Consider the following 16,897-nt stretch of genomic DNA (forward strand, 5'->3'; position numbering starts at 1 on the left):
TTTTTTTTTTGGCTGTGCCGTGCAGCATGCAGGATCTAGTTCCCCAACCTGGGATTGAACCCATGCCCCTGGCATTGGGAGTGCAGAGTCTTAACCACTGGACGGCCAGGGAAGTCCCCAGTGAGAAATATTTTTGAGTGACTCATGTAATCAGTAAACATTGATAGATGGCTACAGATGTCACTCAGATATGTGGCATGTAACTAGAATACAGGTGTCATATATTAGGATCTCCATCATAAAAGAGATTCAGTGGAAAGAGGAAATTTCTCTTGACGCTATGGAGTCAGAAACCCTCCACGGAGTGTTTCATGCAGTTTGAGGTGTGTGAGCTGGGCCTTGAAAAATGGATAGGTAGCAGGGGATATTTCAGAAGGGGAGGAGAACATACGTCAAGATAGGAAAGCATGGTGTTTGTAGTGAATTTTGACTGTCCTTTTTTATCCAAAGAATGGAATATGCCACAAGGAATAGTGGGGGAGGCAGGGAGCAGAGGAAGGTTGATATATTCCTGAACTCTTTACAGCAACATATTATTTTTCTGGATCATTTTGCTTGTATAACTCATTTATTGTAGACCTTCTATATATAAAAACTTAATCATATCAACTTACTTCACTTTAAATGTCAGCATACGTTTGCCTGCCGTTTTTGATATTCTAGGGTTGTATAAGATGTAATTATGGAAACAGTTTTTGCTGCTATTACTTTCACCAAAGAAAGCCTCTATGTAAGGCTATTTGGCACTATGACTTGAGCAGAATTTCCTAACGTTTAAATCAGCATAAAGTAGATGTCGATCTGCAACCCCCAACCTGCTGTTTAGGACCCTCCTATAATACAGTTATAACAATAGACTAACAGAATCCAAAATGCTGGTACTTGCTTCCCTGAGTAGGCAAGATGGATTGGATTTTATCAATACAGACTCAGTGCTTCAACTGTTGCTATAACAATTTTCGCTCCACCTTTCGAGTTGTCAGGCCCAGCTTATTGTTTTTCACCTCCTATGAGGAAACAGTTGAGGCCAGGACAGCAGGCAGAATGGCTACAGCAGGATATAAGCTAGAGATGAACCCCAAGGGAGAAGTGCATGTAGCGTAATCCCTGAGTTATAAGATACTTCATTGATTGAATAACTACTTTGGAAAAAGGTAACAACACTACCACATGAAATGCCCCATCCATTGTAAGAAGCAGCTCATTTTTCAAAATGCTACAAATGAAAATAAAATCTGTCTTAGAATCAAGGGAAAAGGCAAATTAGACCTGTAAACTAGAGGCGAGGTGGAGGTCAGAGACTAGGTAAGGTATCAGGCCAAACTACAAGCGCCAGAAATTGGAAGTCAACAAACCAAGCCAAGGGTCCAGGCTGGATGGGAGAGATAGAGCAGGAATTGAGGGGTCTGGGCACAGGTTGGGATCAGGACGTCCTTTAGGGATTGGCTTGAGCTCAGTATCCCCAGGGAGAGGAGTCATACAAGGCTGCTAGGAATGCAGTCCCTCGTCTAGTCTAGCAGGATGGTGAGCGGGCAGTACCACATGCTTTGTCTTTGTCTGGCTTGGAGTGAATGCACCCTTTGGGGCTTCACTGAGTGGTCAGGTGAGGGCGCAGGCTGTCTCTACAGGTTGAGCGTGTGTTTGTAGCCTTCAGGGAACGAAGCCATTGTCGTTCCGGACGCGCAGGCTCAGCGGCCATGGCTCACGGGCCCAGCCGCTCCGCGGCATGCGGGAATCTTCCCGGACCGGGGCACAAACCTGTGTCCCCTGCATCGGCAGGCGGACTCTCAAACCATTGCGCCACCAGGGAAGCCCCTTTTCTCCCTTGATAGTCCTATGCAGTATCGCTTTTCTTTGTTATTCCCGCACTACATATCAGATGTTACTGAGAAGCAGTCATATTTTTTGGGGGCACCTGAGTTTTTATGCAGCCCGATCTAAAAATCATCTTATTTTTGTTAAACGTTGAAAAGAATCACGTTAATTCCATCTGTGTTATATACTTTGTTTTAAAAAAAATTCAAGACCATATACATTTAAAAATGATATTATGAGCACAAAAATAATGTGCAGGGAAGGACTTGTGTCTTATTTATTTACTAGGTAAGTAGACTTAGCACAATGCCTGGTACTCAGTAGATGCTTAGTAAATTTTGGTTGAATTAAACAGGGTGTTTGTAGTGTTTAAAGCATTATGTTTAAACAATTTGTGCATGCTGTTTGGTCTAAGATCTGTTCAAGAACATATGGTTATAAATAATAAATTAGTATTTATTTTAGCAGAAGCGTTAGGACTTAATTAAGCCTAATATTTTGAATGCCATCGTTGATATTTTGATATTACAATCCTCAAAATCTTTCTCTGATAACCTTCCAAATACATAAAATGTTCTTAACGTCTGTGGGCAAAGGATTTAGAATGGGTCATCTCAGGTTCAAAGTATGCAGTCACAGTGTATGCTCGTCAGCCAAGTGAGGAGCAGACACAATACAAATGTATTAGAAAAGTATGTTTCATTGATTTTAATACTCTCAGGGACAAAAATTTTTGTGAAATTTTGTGAATGCGCAGAAATGTTTTTAAAAATGCTTACATTGCAATAGCATGCAAAGTAACTTCTTTCTGATTCAATTTCATAAATTGCTACATGAAGAAGCACCCTCTAGTAGATAACACTCAGAAATCAGCACTTAATATGGCAGTAATGGTTATTGCTGTCATTCTTTACATCTTTAAGAATAATTAAGCATTACTGCACAGGCATTATGAAGTTCTCCTATCACCATTAAGAGGATATTTGAGGTTTGATGTAATTTAGCAAATTACATTATATAGTAGTTAAGGTTTTTATGTAGTGAAGTAAAACGCGTAGTAGTTAAGCACACTTACCGTATAATGCGTTGTACAGAGTTACATGTTCCAGCTGCTGCCAGCTTTGTTCCAGTGTCATTATTGCTTTGCAGGCTGACGTTCCTCAGGGAGTGATTCGAGTGCAAGCTCCCCATCTTTCGAAAGTTTCCATGGCAATACAGCTAACTGAAGAACTCAGAGCCGGTGATGTACTTGCCAGGTTTCTCAGCCAAGAAAGGTAGAGGCCTGTTTTGTTTTAATTATTCCATGGTATAATTCACTTGCTCTCTCTTTCCCTCCCCTCTTTTTTTTTTTTTTTAAAACTATGGCTGATGTGAGGGCTTATTAATGTTTTCTTCCCGGCAGAAAACAAAAGCAGACTTAACAATTAGACTGTTGGAATGAGTTGAGTTCATTGGGTGTAGTTTGCGTTCAAGTGGAGCCTGTTTCGAGCAGGAGGTCTGCGCACTCCTTCACTGTGCCCGCTGTGGGCTTGGTACATGACGCCACTCAATATTCTCTCCAGGATATGGTGATTGGAGGTTAATTACTGTGTGTAGGCTGTTAGGAAAATCACTAATTAGGATACAGTGGGATTAAAAAAAACAAAAGGTACAACTTCTTCTAGGAAATACAATGAATACAAAGAAATGCTTAAATTTTAAAACAGAAGGTATAAAGACTTGAGAGGGGACAGCCAGTCCCTGGAGCTCTGAAGTCAGTAGGACAAAGCATACTATCCTCAGTAGAACGGCCAAGCCTTCCCCTCTGTGTGCAGCTGGTGGGGCAGGAGTAGTCCTCTGAAGGTCATTGGCATCCCTCCCATGTACACTTTCAGAGACATTTTGCGATATCTTTTCTTGAATTTTAGGGGTTCGAACAGGGTATAGGCATTTCAGTGTTCAAATTCTTATTTTTAGCTAAAATTATATTTTAATGCTTCCCTCGCTCATTTCCACTCATTGAAATAAACAAATCTAATTTTTTTTTTCTTTTAAAGATAGGGACATCAGGGATGTTGGCCTCTTAGCTTCTGTCTACTCTGTCTCCCATAGAATTTCATCTCCTCAGTCTAACGTTCAACTTTTCTGCCAGAACTTCTCCAATTTTAATACAGAACCACATGTATTTAATACGTGTCTGCTCTGTCTATGGCTCTCTGCTAGATGTTGGAAGGGTTATAAAAAATACTTTAAACTGTCTTCCCTCAGGGTTTGTAAATTGGGAGAAGAGATGAGCCCGTGCAGTTAACAGATGGTGATGAAATAAAAGAGTGTCTTAGTGCTAATTCTGGGCTTTCAGTAAGCCAGCATAAACTTCCCTCTCAACCATGCTCTGAAGGAAGTATTATCTTACTTCTGTTACACTGATAAGAAAACCAAGACTTTGCAAGGTTATGCGTTACATAGGTGGTGGAGTAGAGCCGAGTTCTAAATCTGTGGTTTCTGTCCCCCAGGGAGGTCCTTTAACCCCTCTCCATACTGGCTCGAGCGCCTAGAGGCTATCATGAATCTGGAGGCCATTGGTGCAGAGTCTGGGACTAGATGGATTTTGGGGGGATTAAAGTCCTGGGCCAGTTGGAATTTTGGGGGATTAAGTTCTGGGAGCAGTTGGAACGTCTTGGATGTCTTTGCTCCCTAAAAGTTCTCTCCACTTCAAGGGAGTCAGTCCACAAAGGGTGTACTTGAAGATCTGGCCAGACTTCAGGTATAAGCAGCTCTTCCAGGCTAGACATGGTTTAATTTACACAGCATTTACTTGCAGGACCCAAGTGCTCAATTTAATCTGTACTTGTGTTCCTCTACTTGTAGATGATACAAGGTGTGACTCTGAAGTTGTATGATATATTCCGCTCTGAATTCAATATTTAGGGTAGAGTAGGATAATAGTAGGCATACTCTTCTAAGAAAGCACCAGTTTTGTGACAGTTGCCATTTGCATATTTGGGTTTTCTGCTGTGGTGCTTTGCTACCCCCTTAAGTGGAATCCCTTCTTCTACCTCCCCCCTTCTTGCCATCCTGCTTCACCCAGAGGGAAGTCTGGTAAGCATCTTGATCCATTTGCCCTTTCCCCCCCCAGTCCTCAGCCCTTTCCCTTATGCTTGGGGATGCCAGAAGCAGATGATCTGGATCCAAATACCAGCTTTTCCTGAATCATCTTAGGCTAGTTTTTATAATCTCTATAAGTCTCAGATTCCTCATTGTAAAAGTGGGCCTACATTATAGCCTTGTGATAATTAACTGGGAAAATGACCGTGAAGCACATAGCATTATCTGTCTGGGCCATCTAATAAGTGAAATTCTCAGTAAGTGTTTATATGTATCTTCTTTCACCACTTTCCCCTCCTCCCATTTGCATTCCACTTGTATAGTGACAGTGGGAAACCCTACTTCCCTCCATCCTTTTCTTCCCCTTCTTTCTCTACTGAAGCCAAGAACACATGAATGACATAAAATAAGTGCCCAATGTCTTCACCAGTCTTTGATAACGACTGTTGTCTTTTCTGTATGGATTTGTTGATTAGTATTAAGTGAAAGCTCATGTGTACCAGGAAATCCAGTTCAGGTTTCTTTAAAGTGGCATAAGAACATAGATACTCAAGAAGCAAAATCTGAGAACAATATCTCACTAGAATTTTTTTTTTAGTCTGCCAAGACATTCCACTTGGTTTTCATGAAATAATGACTCTTTTTATACTCATAGTTTATTGGGTTATGTACTATATTAAAAATGAAAATATAATTATTACATTATTTAATTTCAAAAAAGAAGCATACGCCAGTTTGAAAACGAAGCGAATCGTCTCTTGGTCAGGATACAGCTTAGCAGGGCAGATCTTAAGCATGAGGACTCCCATAGCCCTGAGCAGTCAGTGTGTCATGGACAGCAGAGTAGATGGAGCTGGATAACCAGATGAGCCATTAAATGGTGGGTTAGGAAAGCCTCTACGTACTCTTTTTTTCTAACGGTTTGGATAAAAGTCAGACCTGGTTTTCTATTCTCAATTCCAGGGAGTGTGTCCTCAGGGTCTTCTGTCAGTGGTTCACAAATCTTTCTGAGCGTCAGAGTCCCACTAGAGAGCGTTGAAAAACCACATTCTTGGGCTTCATGTAGACATATTAAATCAGAGTTTCTAGAGCCCTGGATCTGATTTTTAGCAGGTTTCCCAGATATAGAGATTTTTGTAAACCACTGAATTTTACCCATTTTTATTGTTTGAACCTAATGCTCTGGAGAGTTTATTCTTTGAAGAGTATAAACCTGTACGTGCATCCTACTTGTAAGGTCTTCATAATGAGTATCTGCTTCTGTTTTGAGTGTATGTACCTCCCGTATTTGGACGGTCAGCACAGGGAGGTTTATGAACCATGTCCTAGTCTTTATGTTCATCTTGCAGACTATTAGAGTGGTCAGCACAGCAAATCCGTGATAAATACCTATTGAATAAATACAATGTGAAAATTAAGGTGGAAACGTTACTTCTTAGAGTTTTATGAGGACCTTTTTGGTCCCTATGCAAAATAGATGACCATATTAATAATTTTATTGGCAGCTAAAATGTTGTTACTTTTCTTTTTAACTTTACAAATTTAGATACTGATTTATTATTTCACCTTCAGATGTACAGTTCCATTTGTTTATTTTAATTTACAGGCGTGACATTTTTATTACCTATTCAGCACATTTAACAGATGGGAAAATACAAACGTGTAGATAATTACAGTATGTCTAAGTTATGAATTTTCCATACAAGCTAGAATTCCCCAAGGACATTAAAGTGATTTACTTGCAAGCTGTCTGATGATGCAACTAATAAGTTTGTTTTATCCCTAGTAGTGGGGTTGCCCAGACTCTCAAGAATGGGGAAGTTTTTTTATATGAAATTGGAGGAAATATTGGTAAGTGCTTTTTTGTTGTTGCTATTTATTTATTATTTTATTATTTTTGGCTGCATTGGGTCTTCGTTGCTGTGCGCGGGCTTTCTCTAGTTGTGGCGAGCAGGGGCTACTCTTCGTTGCGGTGCGCGGGCTTCTCATTGCAGTGGCTTCTCTTGTTGTGGAGCATGGGCTCTAGGTGCCTGGGCTTCGGTAGTTGCAGCATGTGGGCTCAGTAGTTGCTGCACGCAGGCCCTAAAGCTCACAGGCTTCAGTAGCTGTGGTGCACGGGCTTAGTTGCTCCGCGGCGTGTGGGATCTTCCTGGACCAGGGATTGAACCTGTGTCCCCTGCACTGGCAGGTGGATTCTTAACCACTGCACCACCAGGGAAGTCCCGGTAAGCACATTTTTTAAATCTTGCATTCCATATGCTGATTTGACATTGCCAGTGGTTATTATTTATGTCTTTGGGTGAGAAAAAGAAATTAGAAGTAAAATATAGCAAGCTGTAGATAGTTGATAAATATTGTGGATTTTTTTTTAGTGGTCTCACCTTTCTGTTCTGGCTCCTTAGAGCTTCTTTGTACAAATGCCCATCTATGTGGAATCTGAGCTAAAGGCAGGTTCTCTAAAATAGGAATAACTTCTAAAATGGTTAATGCAGTTTTTCAAAACTTTTTTATACACTGATGGCACATCTTGATAAAGGAAGTAATTGAGCTCATTTAAGACCAAGATGACACTTTTATTATGGTACAGTACTAGATATATTTAGCGAAAGCAGAAGTTATTTTTGCCATTGTTGATTGCCTACTAAATAATATACATATGCATACATAAACATATTGTTAGCTTATGAAATAGAAATAAGATAAATGGATTCGTTTTGACCATGTCTCAGATTTTATTTTCCCACGTGTAATTATCAATGGGTTGTACTCATCTTCTTATTAAAATTCAACATAAACGTTTTCTCTTATTTTGACCTTTAAAAAGGTAAGAGTGAAATTGTCAACAAATAAATGAAATGGTGTTTAATTCAAAAGAGTAATTGAAAATATTTTAAGATAAGTTTTTAGAATTTTTTTCTAGGACTTAAAAATTTTAGTAAATATTGAAAGTTGAATACAAGAATGTGAAGACTCCTAAAAATTTAAATAAACCACAACTCCACTAGAACTCTGTATTGTTACCTGTATTAATCAAGATTATTTGAAAAAAAAAGATTAAGTATTAGTATATTTGATTTTGCATTTTGCTATTAGATATTGGGAATTAAGCATGGTTTCTTACTTAGGTCAATTCAAAACTGTTGCCACTCTTAATAAAGGTGAATAAGCTTTTAAGGAACCATTTAAAAGCCCATCACAGAATTTTCAACTTCCTAAATTAATTTGAAACCTGCACATTTAGAGATCTACTCAATCGACTTTTCCAATATTTGGCCAAGCCTTATAATATTATGGGAGATAGGAAAAAATGAGAACTATTTCGAAGAGTAAGACTTGAGTTAAACCACTAGGCTTAAAGTTAAAATTGCATCCCTCTCTCCCCACTGTATTAAACTGATGCAACATCTCTTTACTAGGGGAACGCTGCCTCGATGACGACACTTACATGAAGGATTTATATCAGCTCAACCCCAATGCTGAATGGGTTATAAAGTCAAAGCCATCATAGAAGTCTTAACGCTGCAAATAACCGCAAGGACTCCCTTAGTCCTATTTGCTGGGTCAAGTGTGTAAATAAAAGAAACAGTGGGACACTTTTATTATTCAAATGTACCTGACTCTTGAATAGTGACACACTCAAGCTTTAAAAAGTTATAGATTTGTGCTGCTGCCAGATTATCTTAATTATTTTTATTCATATTATTATTAGAAAACATCTCTGGAGTGAGAAGAAAGGGGCTTATTTAGCTTGGAAGCTATTTTCATACACTCCGTGGAATGTGTCCAGAAGTGACATCATTTTTTTTAAATGTGAAAATATACTCTCTTCCCTCTCTTTTTTTCTCCTAAAATAATACATACAGTAATATATACTTTTTCACCTTTCTCTCCTCCTGGCATCTGCCTTCCCCCAAATGTTTTTACTTTTCAACCAAAAAGGTAACAAATACCAGGTGTGGCAAGTTGTAAGGGCATTACCTCTTAAACCAGACTGAATTCAACAGTATTCCTGTCTCTATTGAACGTTAATATTTATCTCTTTGAATCATTTGTTCAAACAATAGCGTCCCACTTCTTCCTGCTGTATCACATGAAGTGATTTGCATTTTTTTTCAGTTTATCTGACATATGTGCACAGAACTGTATCCACTATCCAGAAAATAGAACTGTCAGAAACTGCCAATTATTACTGCACCATTTAAGACTTACATACTCAGAATGAATAAAAAATATCCACGTGGAATAACTGGATTATGGATAACAAGAGAGTGAAAGCCAGATCACTTCACGTATGCTGTAGTCTTCTAAATGAAACTTAAAAAGTCATAGCTGGCTTTACCTGTTGTCATATTAACAGTACAAATATGCATGATTGTATGATACAGTAATTGTTGAGAATGTATTCTGCTAAAAGAGGAATTTTTTTTTTTTTAACTCATAAATAAGTCAACAGTAAGAGTTATTCTTCTGGGTATGACAGAGTCATATGAACAAGCTTTTGTTTGTGTCCTTATTTTAAATAATCAGAGCAAATTTATTAAAATGCGGTGGAAAGGACTATTCCCAGGGATTTTAATGCACAAACCATATTGTGAAAAGAGATGAGCCTCTGTACTGTAAATAAGAGGAATGAAGTGACAGAGAAATGTTCAATATTTTTTGAGTTTAGAGTGTAGTAAATAAAAGATGATGTAAATAAATATCGCACAACTGTGTTTATGATACTTTTATTAGGACTTTAGGAAAAATTGCACATTCTCAGAAGCTCTTGATGTCACTCTAATTAGGAGGGAAAAATGCTGCTAATGAGAACAGTCGCAAATTTTAATTATAAGAGCAGCCTGTGGATATGATCACTTAAATATCTTTGTGGTGATTTGTGCCATTGCTTTTTTATTTAAAAAAATTTTTATAATTAAATGCATTTTTCTAAATTATCTTCTCTTGGAATTATTACTTTTAACCCTATCCGTTCATGAGTATAATAACGGACCATTTTTGTTTTTGTTAAAAGCCATTTCTACTTTTACTGTTCCTATTTATTGTTCCTGTGTAATTTTTAAAGTGGGAAGACACGTGGGAGATTTAAACTTGTTTCCTTTCTTTTTTTTCCTTATGCAAATTTCTATTCTTTAGGATTTTTCAAAACACACTGTATTCTATTTCTGATTTTGACAGTATATGTTAATTTCTGTTAGTAAAATGTTCTATTAATATTTTCATTTAATGAAGACAGTTAACAATATAAAAGCAAAATCAAGTGCTTAAAGCATTTTAGGGGTGCCCAACTTAAATAAAAGACAGGGGTGAATATGATTTAGATAAATGGCTGCCTAAAGCATGTGTCAACTAATTGTCACCACATTTACTACTCACGGCAGGGAGTGGGGAGACACAAGAGGCTTTTGATAATGAAAAAGTAGCAGATCTTGGTAAATAAACATGAAAATGCCACTTTATTTGAGTCCTTCTTAGAACTCATGACCTGCGTTCATTGACATTGAACAGTAAGTACCGCATTTAAATAACCAAGAAAAATGTCTATCTACGCTTATAAAAGAGGAGAAACTTTATAGTGTATAGTCTTAAATATAAATGCCCTTGCATTTTCCCAAATGCCTTTTCTGTAATTTTTTTTCTAGTGAATTTTAAATCTCTGGGTAGATTAGTTTTTATTCGTTTGTATGTGAGGGAAAATAAAAACAACAAATATATTTGCTTTGCCTCTCAAATATCCTAATTCTTAAGTTGCTGGTGAAAAACAGAGAGCTGGTATTTATAGAAAACTGGTTGCCCTGTTAATGTTTTGGAAGTGCTTCCTCTTTTCTGAAGGGGGTTGTTATGAGTCTTTACAATTGCACAATATTTGCTTACTGCTGCTATAGAATTCAGTGTAAACTCCTTGCTAGCACTCTTTGGGAAAAGCAGTTTATTTTACTGACTTTATGGGATTTTTCATTACTATCTTTTCCTACTTTTCAGATTAGACTGGTTTGTACTTTCTTCCTCACTGTCCTGATTTCTCACCTATTGATCGGTAGGTGGCACTATTGGTCAGGAGTTCCTTCGCAGCTAAACTTGGAAGTTTTGAAAGAGAACCTGAGTTCAGAGTATGCGGTTAAGACTCAGTGCCAGGCATCTGCAAGACAATTAGGTAAGAACAGCATGGATCTCTCTCAGATCACTGATTGTGAAAATTGTAAATAATAATTCTAAGGTTTCTATGTTCAGTCTGTTAGTCTGCTTTTATCGTTAACTTGTTGAGTGGAGAGAGAGGGTGGGAGGAGGGTTTTCTGAGTCACAATTAAACGTTTTTTAAAATTAATTAATTAACTTTTGGCTACATTGGGTCTTCGTTGCTGCACGGGCTTTCTCTAGTTGCAGTGAGCGGAGGTTACTCTTTGTTGCACGGGCTTCTCATTGCAGTGGCTTCTCTTGTTACGGATCACCGGCTCTAGGCGCACGGGCTTCAGTAGTTTTGGAGCGTGGGCTCAGTAGTTGTGGTGCACGGGCCTAGTTGCTCTGAGGGATGTGGGATCTTCCCGGACCAGGGCTCAAAACCGGGTCCCCTGCATTGGCAGGCAGATTCTTAACCACTGCACCACCAGGGAAGTCCCACACAATTAAATGTTTTGGCAATGTCTATTTCAAGGAGAAGGATCATGATAAGAGGAAGACAGTGAACCAGGAAATTAAAAAGAGAGATGTCTAAGAGGACATAATAACCTCTGTCTTTAGTGTATATGTGCTTGTTTCTTCATTCAACAAATATTTATTGGATACCTACATGTATGTTGCAGACAGGCTCTACCCTTGAGGTACATCAATGAGGAGGAGAGCTCTGCTCTTACGTTCCAGTGGAGGGAGACAAATAATTAAATAAAATGAATTAATAAGTACAGTCAGCCCTCCATATCCAGAGGTTTCAAGGATCAAAAATATTTGGATGTTTTCATGAATCCTCTAGATGTTTGAGTCAGGAGAAGGCAGGGAGGTAACTACGAGAAATCTACCTTTTATTCAGCATCTGAGGACTGTAGTTGCAGAGGGAAATTACTCAGTAAGGCAGAGGGCGTGTCCTGGCTTAGTAATAAAACAGTTTAGTAGTAAAGGCTCAGATATTCCATACATAAAGTACTCCAAGCAAGGTTAATGGGCAAGTGTAGATGCATTTAGCAGTGGACTGTGACTCAGAGCTACAGGATGAAGATTTGATCCAAAAGAGAACAGATTCAGTTATTACAGGTAGGAAAACCTCAAGAGATTATCTTTTTGCAAAAGAAATAGTAAACGATTTAACAGTCTCCATATATGTTAATGTTGCAAACGTATCATAATATGTAACATAATTGTGTAACAAAAATATCTACAGTAAATCTTTCAGTATTAAACGAATATGTATTTGGAAAAAAAAAAGAATCCAGAAGTTCCAAAAAGCAAAATAAATTTGCACACTGGCAACTATTTACCTAGCATTTTTATTGTAGTAGGCATTTTAAGTAATCTGGAGATGATTCCAAGTATATGGGAGGATGTGCATAGGTTATATGCAAATACTGCACCATTTTATATAAGGCACTTGAGCATCCATGGGTTTTGGTATCTGCCAGGGTCCTGCAACAAATCCCCCGCTGATACAAAGGGATGACTGTAAATAAAATTACATGGTGTGTTGAAAGGATGGAAATACAGTGGAGACAGAAAAAGGATGAGCAGGGAATGTGACAAATAATGGAGGGATAGGCCCATTCCAGTAGTAAACAGGGGGTCCCGCTGAACATCTAAAAACTGAGCAAAGACTTGAAGGAAGTAAGGAACTTGCCACATGGATATCTGGAAGAAAGCATTCCAGACAGGGTATAACCAGAACAAGGACCCAAAGGCAGAAGTGTGCCTGGCTCACCAAAGATTAGCAAGGATGCCATCATGGCCGGAGTGGAGTGAGAGCCTGTGAAAGTAATGGGTGGGTCAGAGAGGGAACACCGGGGTGAGCATGGGCGTGAGACCATGGAGGCCTTGTATCAGGGCGACCATAATTTATTCAAATTAAAACATTTTTGAGAGTGAAACAGGGCACTGTTGGTGAGGGCAGTAGCTGTGGAGTGATGAGAAGTGATCAGATTCTGCATATATATATATATATATTTTTTTTTTTTTTTTTTTTTTTTAAAAAAGCGGACTCTCAACCACTGCGCCACCAGGGAAGCCCTCTGTATATATTTTTGAAGGTAGAACCTGCCGGGTTTCTAGTAGGAGAGAGAAGGAGGATGCATTTTCAATTGAGAATAACCACAAGATTTTTGACGTGAGCAGTTGGAAGGATGGAGTTTCAAACAACAGAAATAGGGAAGAAGAGGGTAAATCAGGTGTTCTGAGGGAAGAGGGATTCAGGAGTTCATCGTGGATGTATTGAATTTGAGGTGCCTATTGGACATTCAAGCAGCAATGTCAAGTAGGCAGTTATCTGCGCAGAAACTCAGGAGAGAGGTCTGGGCTGGAGTTACCGGCTTGTAAATGGACTTGAACCATGAGCTTGCGTGAGATCACCAAGGGAATGAGTGTGCATATAGTAGAAAAAATAACCAGGAGTGGAGCTTTGGAGCTACCCAACATTAGAGGTGAGAAAAAGAAGGAACCAGGAAAAAGATTGAAAAGAAGAGACCGTTGAGATAACCAAGAGATTGTGATGTGCCAGCAGCCAAGTGAAGAAAAGCTATTGAGGAAAGGGGGTGATGGTGATGTCAGAGGCTACTTATGGCTCAGATGCAATAAAAGCTGGGAAGAGACTCCTGGACTTACCTATGTGAAGGTCATTGTTGACCTTGCTATGCAGTTTAGGTAAAGTGATAGGGATGAAAGACTGATTAAAGTGGCGTTGAGAGAGCAGCTGCAGAAGAATCAAAGCCTGTGAGTATGGGCAGCTCTTGACAAGGAGTCTGCTACATAGAAACAAATAAATGAGATACTAGCAAGCAGAAGAAGTAAGAGGTGGTATAGAGAGGGCCTCGAATGCTGGGCTAAATGGTTTGGGGAATTTAGGCAGTTAAATACTGTTTGAAGAGGTGACATAGATACTGGAGCCAGCCTACCTGGGTTAACGAATGTGACCTAAGTAAGACAAGCTCCTTCCTTATGCCTCATTTTCTACTTTGTATAATGAGAATAAAAGAAATGTTTACCTCTTAGAAGCTTACTAGAATAAGTCAATCCATATAAAAGGGCTCAGCAGTGTATTTTTGCCTGATAGTATTCAATAAAACTTGTATTTTTATTAGTGGTATTATGATCAATATGATCAGCTGTCAGTCTTATTTGGGGTTATTGGTTTCAATGTCATAAAAGTTTTCCACCTGGAAATCTCTGGCAGTAACTCTTCCTCAGGGTATATAGGTCACTGTAAAGGGCACAGAAATAATTCCAGAGCATCTTTTCTCTACTTGAAGTGAGTTCAGCTCCATTTTAAATATGATTTGTTTCATTTAAGGTAAATAAACTGGCATAAGGGACAGAGTTCTCTCCCTGCATCTGAGACCTAGATGCCCAGGAAGAAAACCGACCCTTAACTGGTTTATTTTCCATACTTGATACCTTTTTCACTCCTGAGATGGTCCTGGGCATCTTCAGTTGGTGTTCACTGCTCCTGCAGACAGAGGTCCTGCTACGTTTTCTTGGCTTTTCTGGGTCTGTGATTTCTCAAATTTCATATTTAATAAATATAGCAATAAGAATTTTCCTTCCATTCCAGTTGGCCTCACATCTTAGAATCTGGATTTGGCATCTAGTTGGTTTGTTTTGTTTTGTTTTTTCCACTTCTGGCCTAAAGTATTGCATGGGGTAACTTGGCTCTGCTAGAAAGGGTTTCATATGAAACACTAGAACCCCCTCCCTCCATGTAATCATTTCTTAAACTCCTTAAGATGTCTTTGAAAGTTTCCATGGGCTCTTTCTGCACATAGCTGCATACTGTATAAGAGAAGCAGATTGGCTGCAAAAAAGCTTCTTGCATGATCTTTCCAACTAAAGCCAACGTGCACTGGCTTTGTCACAAGCAAGCTTTTTATCTTGAGATTTCCAGTCTTGATTTCTCAACCAAAGGAGTTCAGATAAGCTTCAGAGAAAGCAGCCCCACTCTCTTCCATCTTTACTCTTCTTTTAATGTTCACCCCTTGTTGCACCAAGGCAGCTCAGTTCTGTCTCCTGTTGCATCTCCTATAACCTTTAGAAAATTATGGCTTTCATGTCATCTCTGCCTTAAGTCACTACCCCCTCCAGCCAGGGCCAAAGTGAACAAGGAATTTCCCAGGAAGGCAAGTTCATAAGGAGACTCACAGAGAGTGGCCCAATTCCGAACAGTCAGTTACAATTTTCTCTCTTTCATCGGACAGTCGCCTTGTCACAAATTAAAAAAAAAAAAAAAAAAAGTGATTTAATCATTACTTGTTCCTTTAAAATGCTCATTTCAATGGGAGAAATCTTGGGGCATCTTAGCTTTTTGGTTGCTTGTATCACCCAGTTTGTATCCAGTAATTCTACCGAGAATTCTACTGAGAACAAGGAGAATTAATCAACTATTGAGAGATTGTGCGTCACTTTTGTCCAAGAATCTTGAAACACATTCTAGGGACATGCATCATTCATCCTCATTCTTGTCTTCATGTTAAGGCGAGGGAAGCAATTCACATTCTTCATCATTAAGAAATGATTAGACATTACTAGATAATGCCTTAAAGCATACTAGGAGTTCATTAGAAGATGTTATTATGATGAGGACTAATTTAAAGTTTCAGAAGGAAATGTAACTATCTATTTGTTCCTCTTTCTTCTCCTTTCCTTTGCTTTCCAAGCATTTTAGTGCTTGCTTCTGCTGCACTGTGGTTTATATTGTGGTAACGTGAAAACCAATCACACGGTATGATGCATTTTCATAGGAGATTACGTTTAGATTTGTGGGGAGCATTGATACAGGCTGGTGATAGGGAAGATATTCTCAGCAAATGAATCTCTGATCTGAGGGAGGCAGAAATGGATGCAACTGACTATATATTTTATTGATAGATAAAATATACTGGGGAGCATAGAGAAAGGGCACCGTTAATTGGGTAATTGTTAATGGAGGTCATGGTATTTAAGCTGGAAGCCCAGTTAGGATACCAAGGATTAGACCAGGCCTGAAAGGATGAGATTCAGAATTAGGCCGATGGCAATGAAAATGGGTGAGAGTGGGTTATATTGATGTGGCAGAGTTGGGGTCAAGAGAACTGGATGATTCCTCTGGATGGGGAGGAGATAGGTTTCCTAAAGACCCCTAGGAGTGTTCTAATTTCATTCTTTTACATGTAGCTGTCCAGTTTTCCCAGCACCACTTATTGAAGAGGCTGTCTTTTCTCCATAGTATATTCTTGCCTCCTCTGTCATAGATTAGATGACCATAGGTGCCCGGGTTTTATCTCTGGGCTTTCTGTCCTGTTCCATTGATCTATATTTCTGTTTTTGTGCCAGTACCATACTGTCCTGATCACTGTAGTTTGAGTGTAGTCTGAAGTCAGGAAGCCTGATTCCTCCACCTCCGTTTTTCTTTCTCATTATTGCTTTGGCTATTCGGGGTCTTTTGTGTTTCCATACAAATTGTAACATTTTTTTGTCCTAATTCTGTCAAAAATGCCATTGGTAATTTGATAGGGATTACATTGAACCTGTAGATTGCTTTGGGTAGTATAGTCATTTTCACAATATTGATTCTTCCAATCCAGAAACATGGTATATCTCTCCATCTGTTTGTGTCATCTTTGATTTCTTTCATCAGTATCTTAAAGTTTTCTGAGTACAGGTCTTTTGCCTCCTTAGGTAGGTTTATTCCTAGGTATTTTATTCTTTTGTTGCAATGGTAAATGGGATACATAATACACAAATATAAACTCAAAATGGATTAAAGACCTAAATATAAGGCCGGACACTATAAAACTCTTAGAGGAAGACATAGGCAGAACACTCTTTGATG

The 16,897-nt window shown here is 38.8% G+C and overlaps 1 protein-coding gene across 3 annotated transcripts in view; it reads left to right on the top strand.

Moving 5' to 3' along the window:
* The window catches only part of ARHGAP18 (Rho GTPase activating protein 18), a 183,615-nt gene extending 173,779 nt beyond the window's left edge, over nucleotides 1–9,836 (top strand). For 2 of the 3 annotated variants that reach the window (XM_024759044.1, XM_024759042.1), the window contains exons 13-15: nucleotides 2,965–3,089; nucleotides 6,686–6,750; nucleotides 8,316–9,836. In XM_024759044.1, coding sequence (XP_024614812.1) covers nucleotides 2,965–3,089; nucleotides 6,686–6,750; nucleotides 8,316–8,407 — 282 coding nt within the window. In that variant the 3' untranslated portion in view covers nucleotides 8,408–9,836. The remainder of the gene's footprint in view (nucleotides 1–2,964; nucleotides 3,090–6,685; nucleotides 6,751–8,315) is intronic. The other variant, XM_024759043.1, reaches the window with a different exon arrangement.
* The last annotated feature ends 7,061 nt before the right edge of the window (nucleotides 9,837–16,897 follow it).

The sequence above is a fragment of the Neophocaena asiaeorientalis genome, unplaced genomic scaffold (assembly GCF_003031525.2).
Source record: "Neophocaena asiaeorientalis asiaeorientalis breed wild unplaced genomic scaffold, Neophocaena_asiaeorientalis_V1.1 scaffold5, whole genome shotgun sequence".
NCBI lineage: Eukaryota > Metazoa > Chordata > Mammalia > Artiodactyla > Phocoenidae > Neophocaena > Neophocaena asiaeorientalis.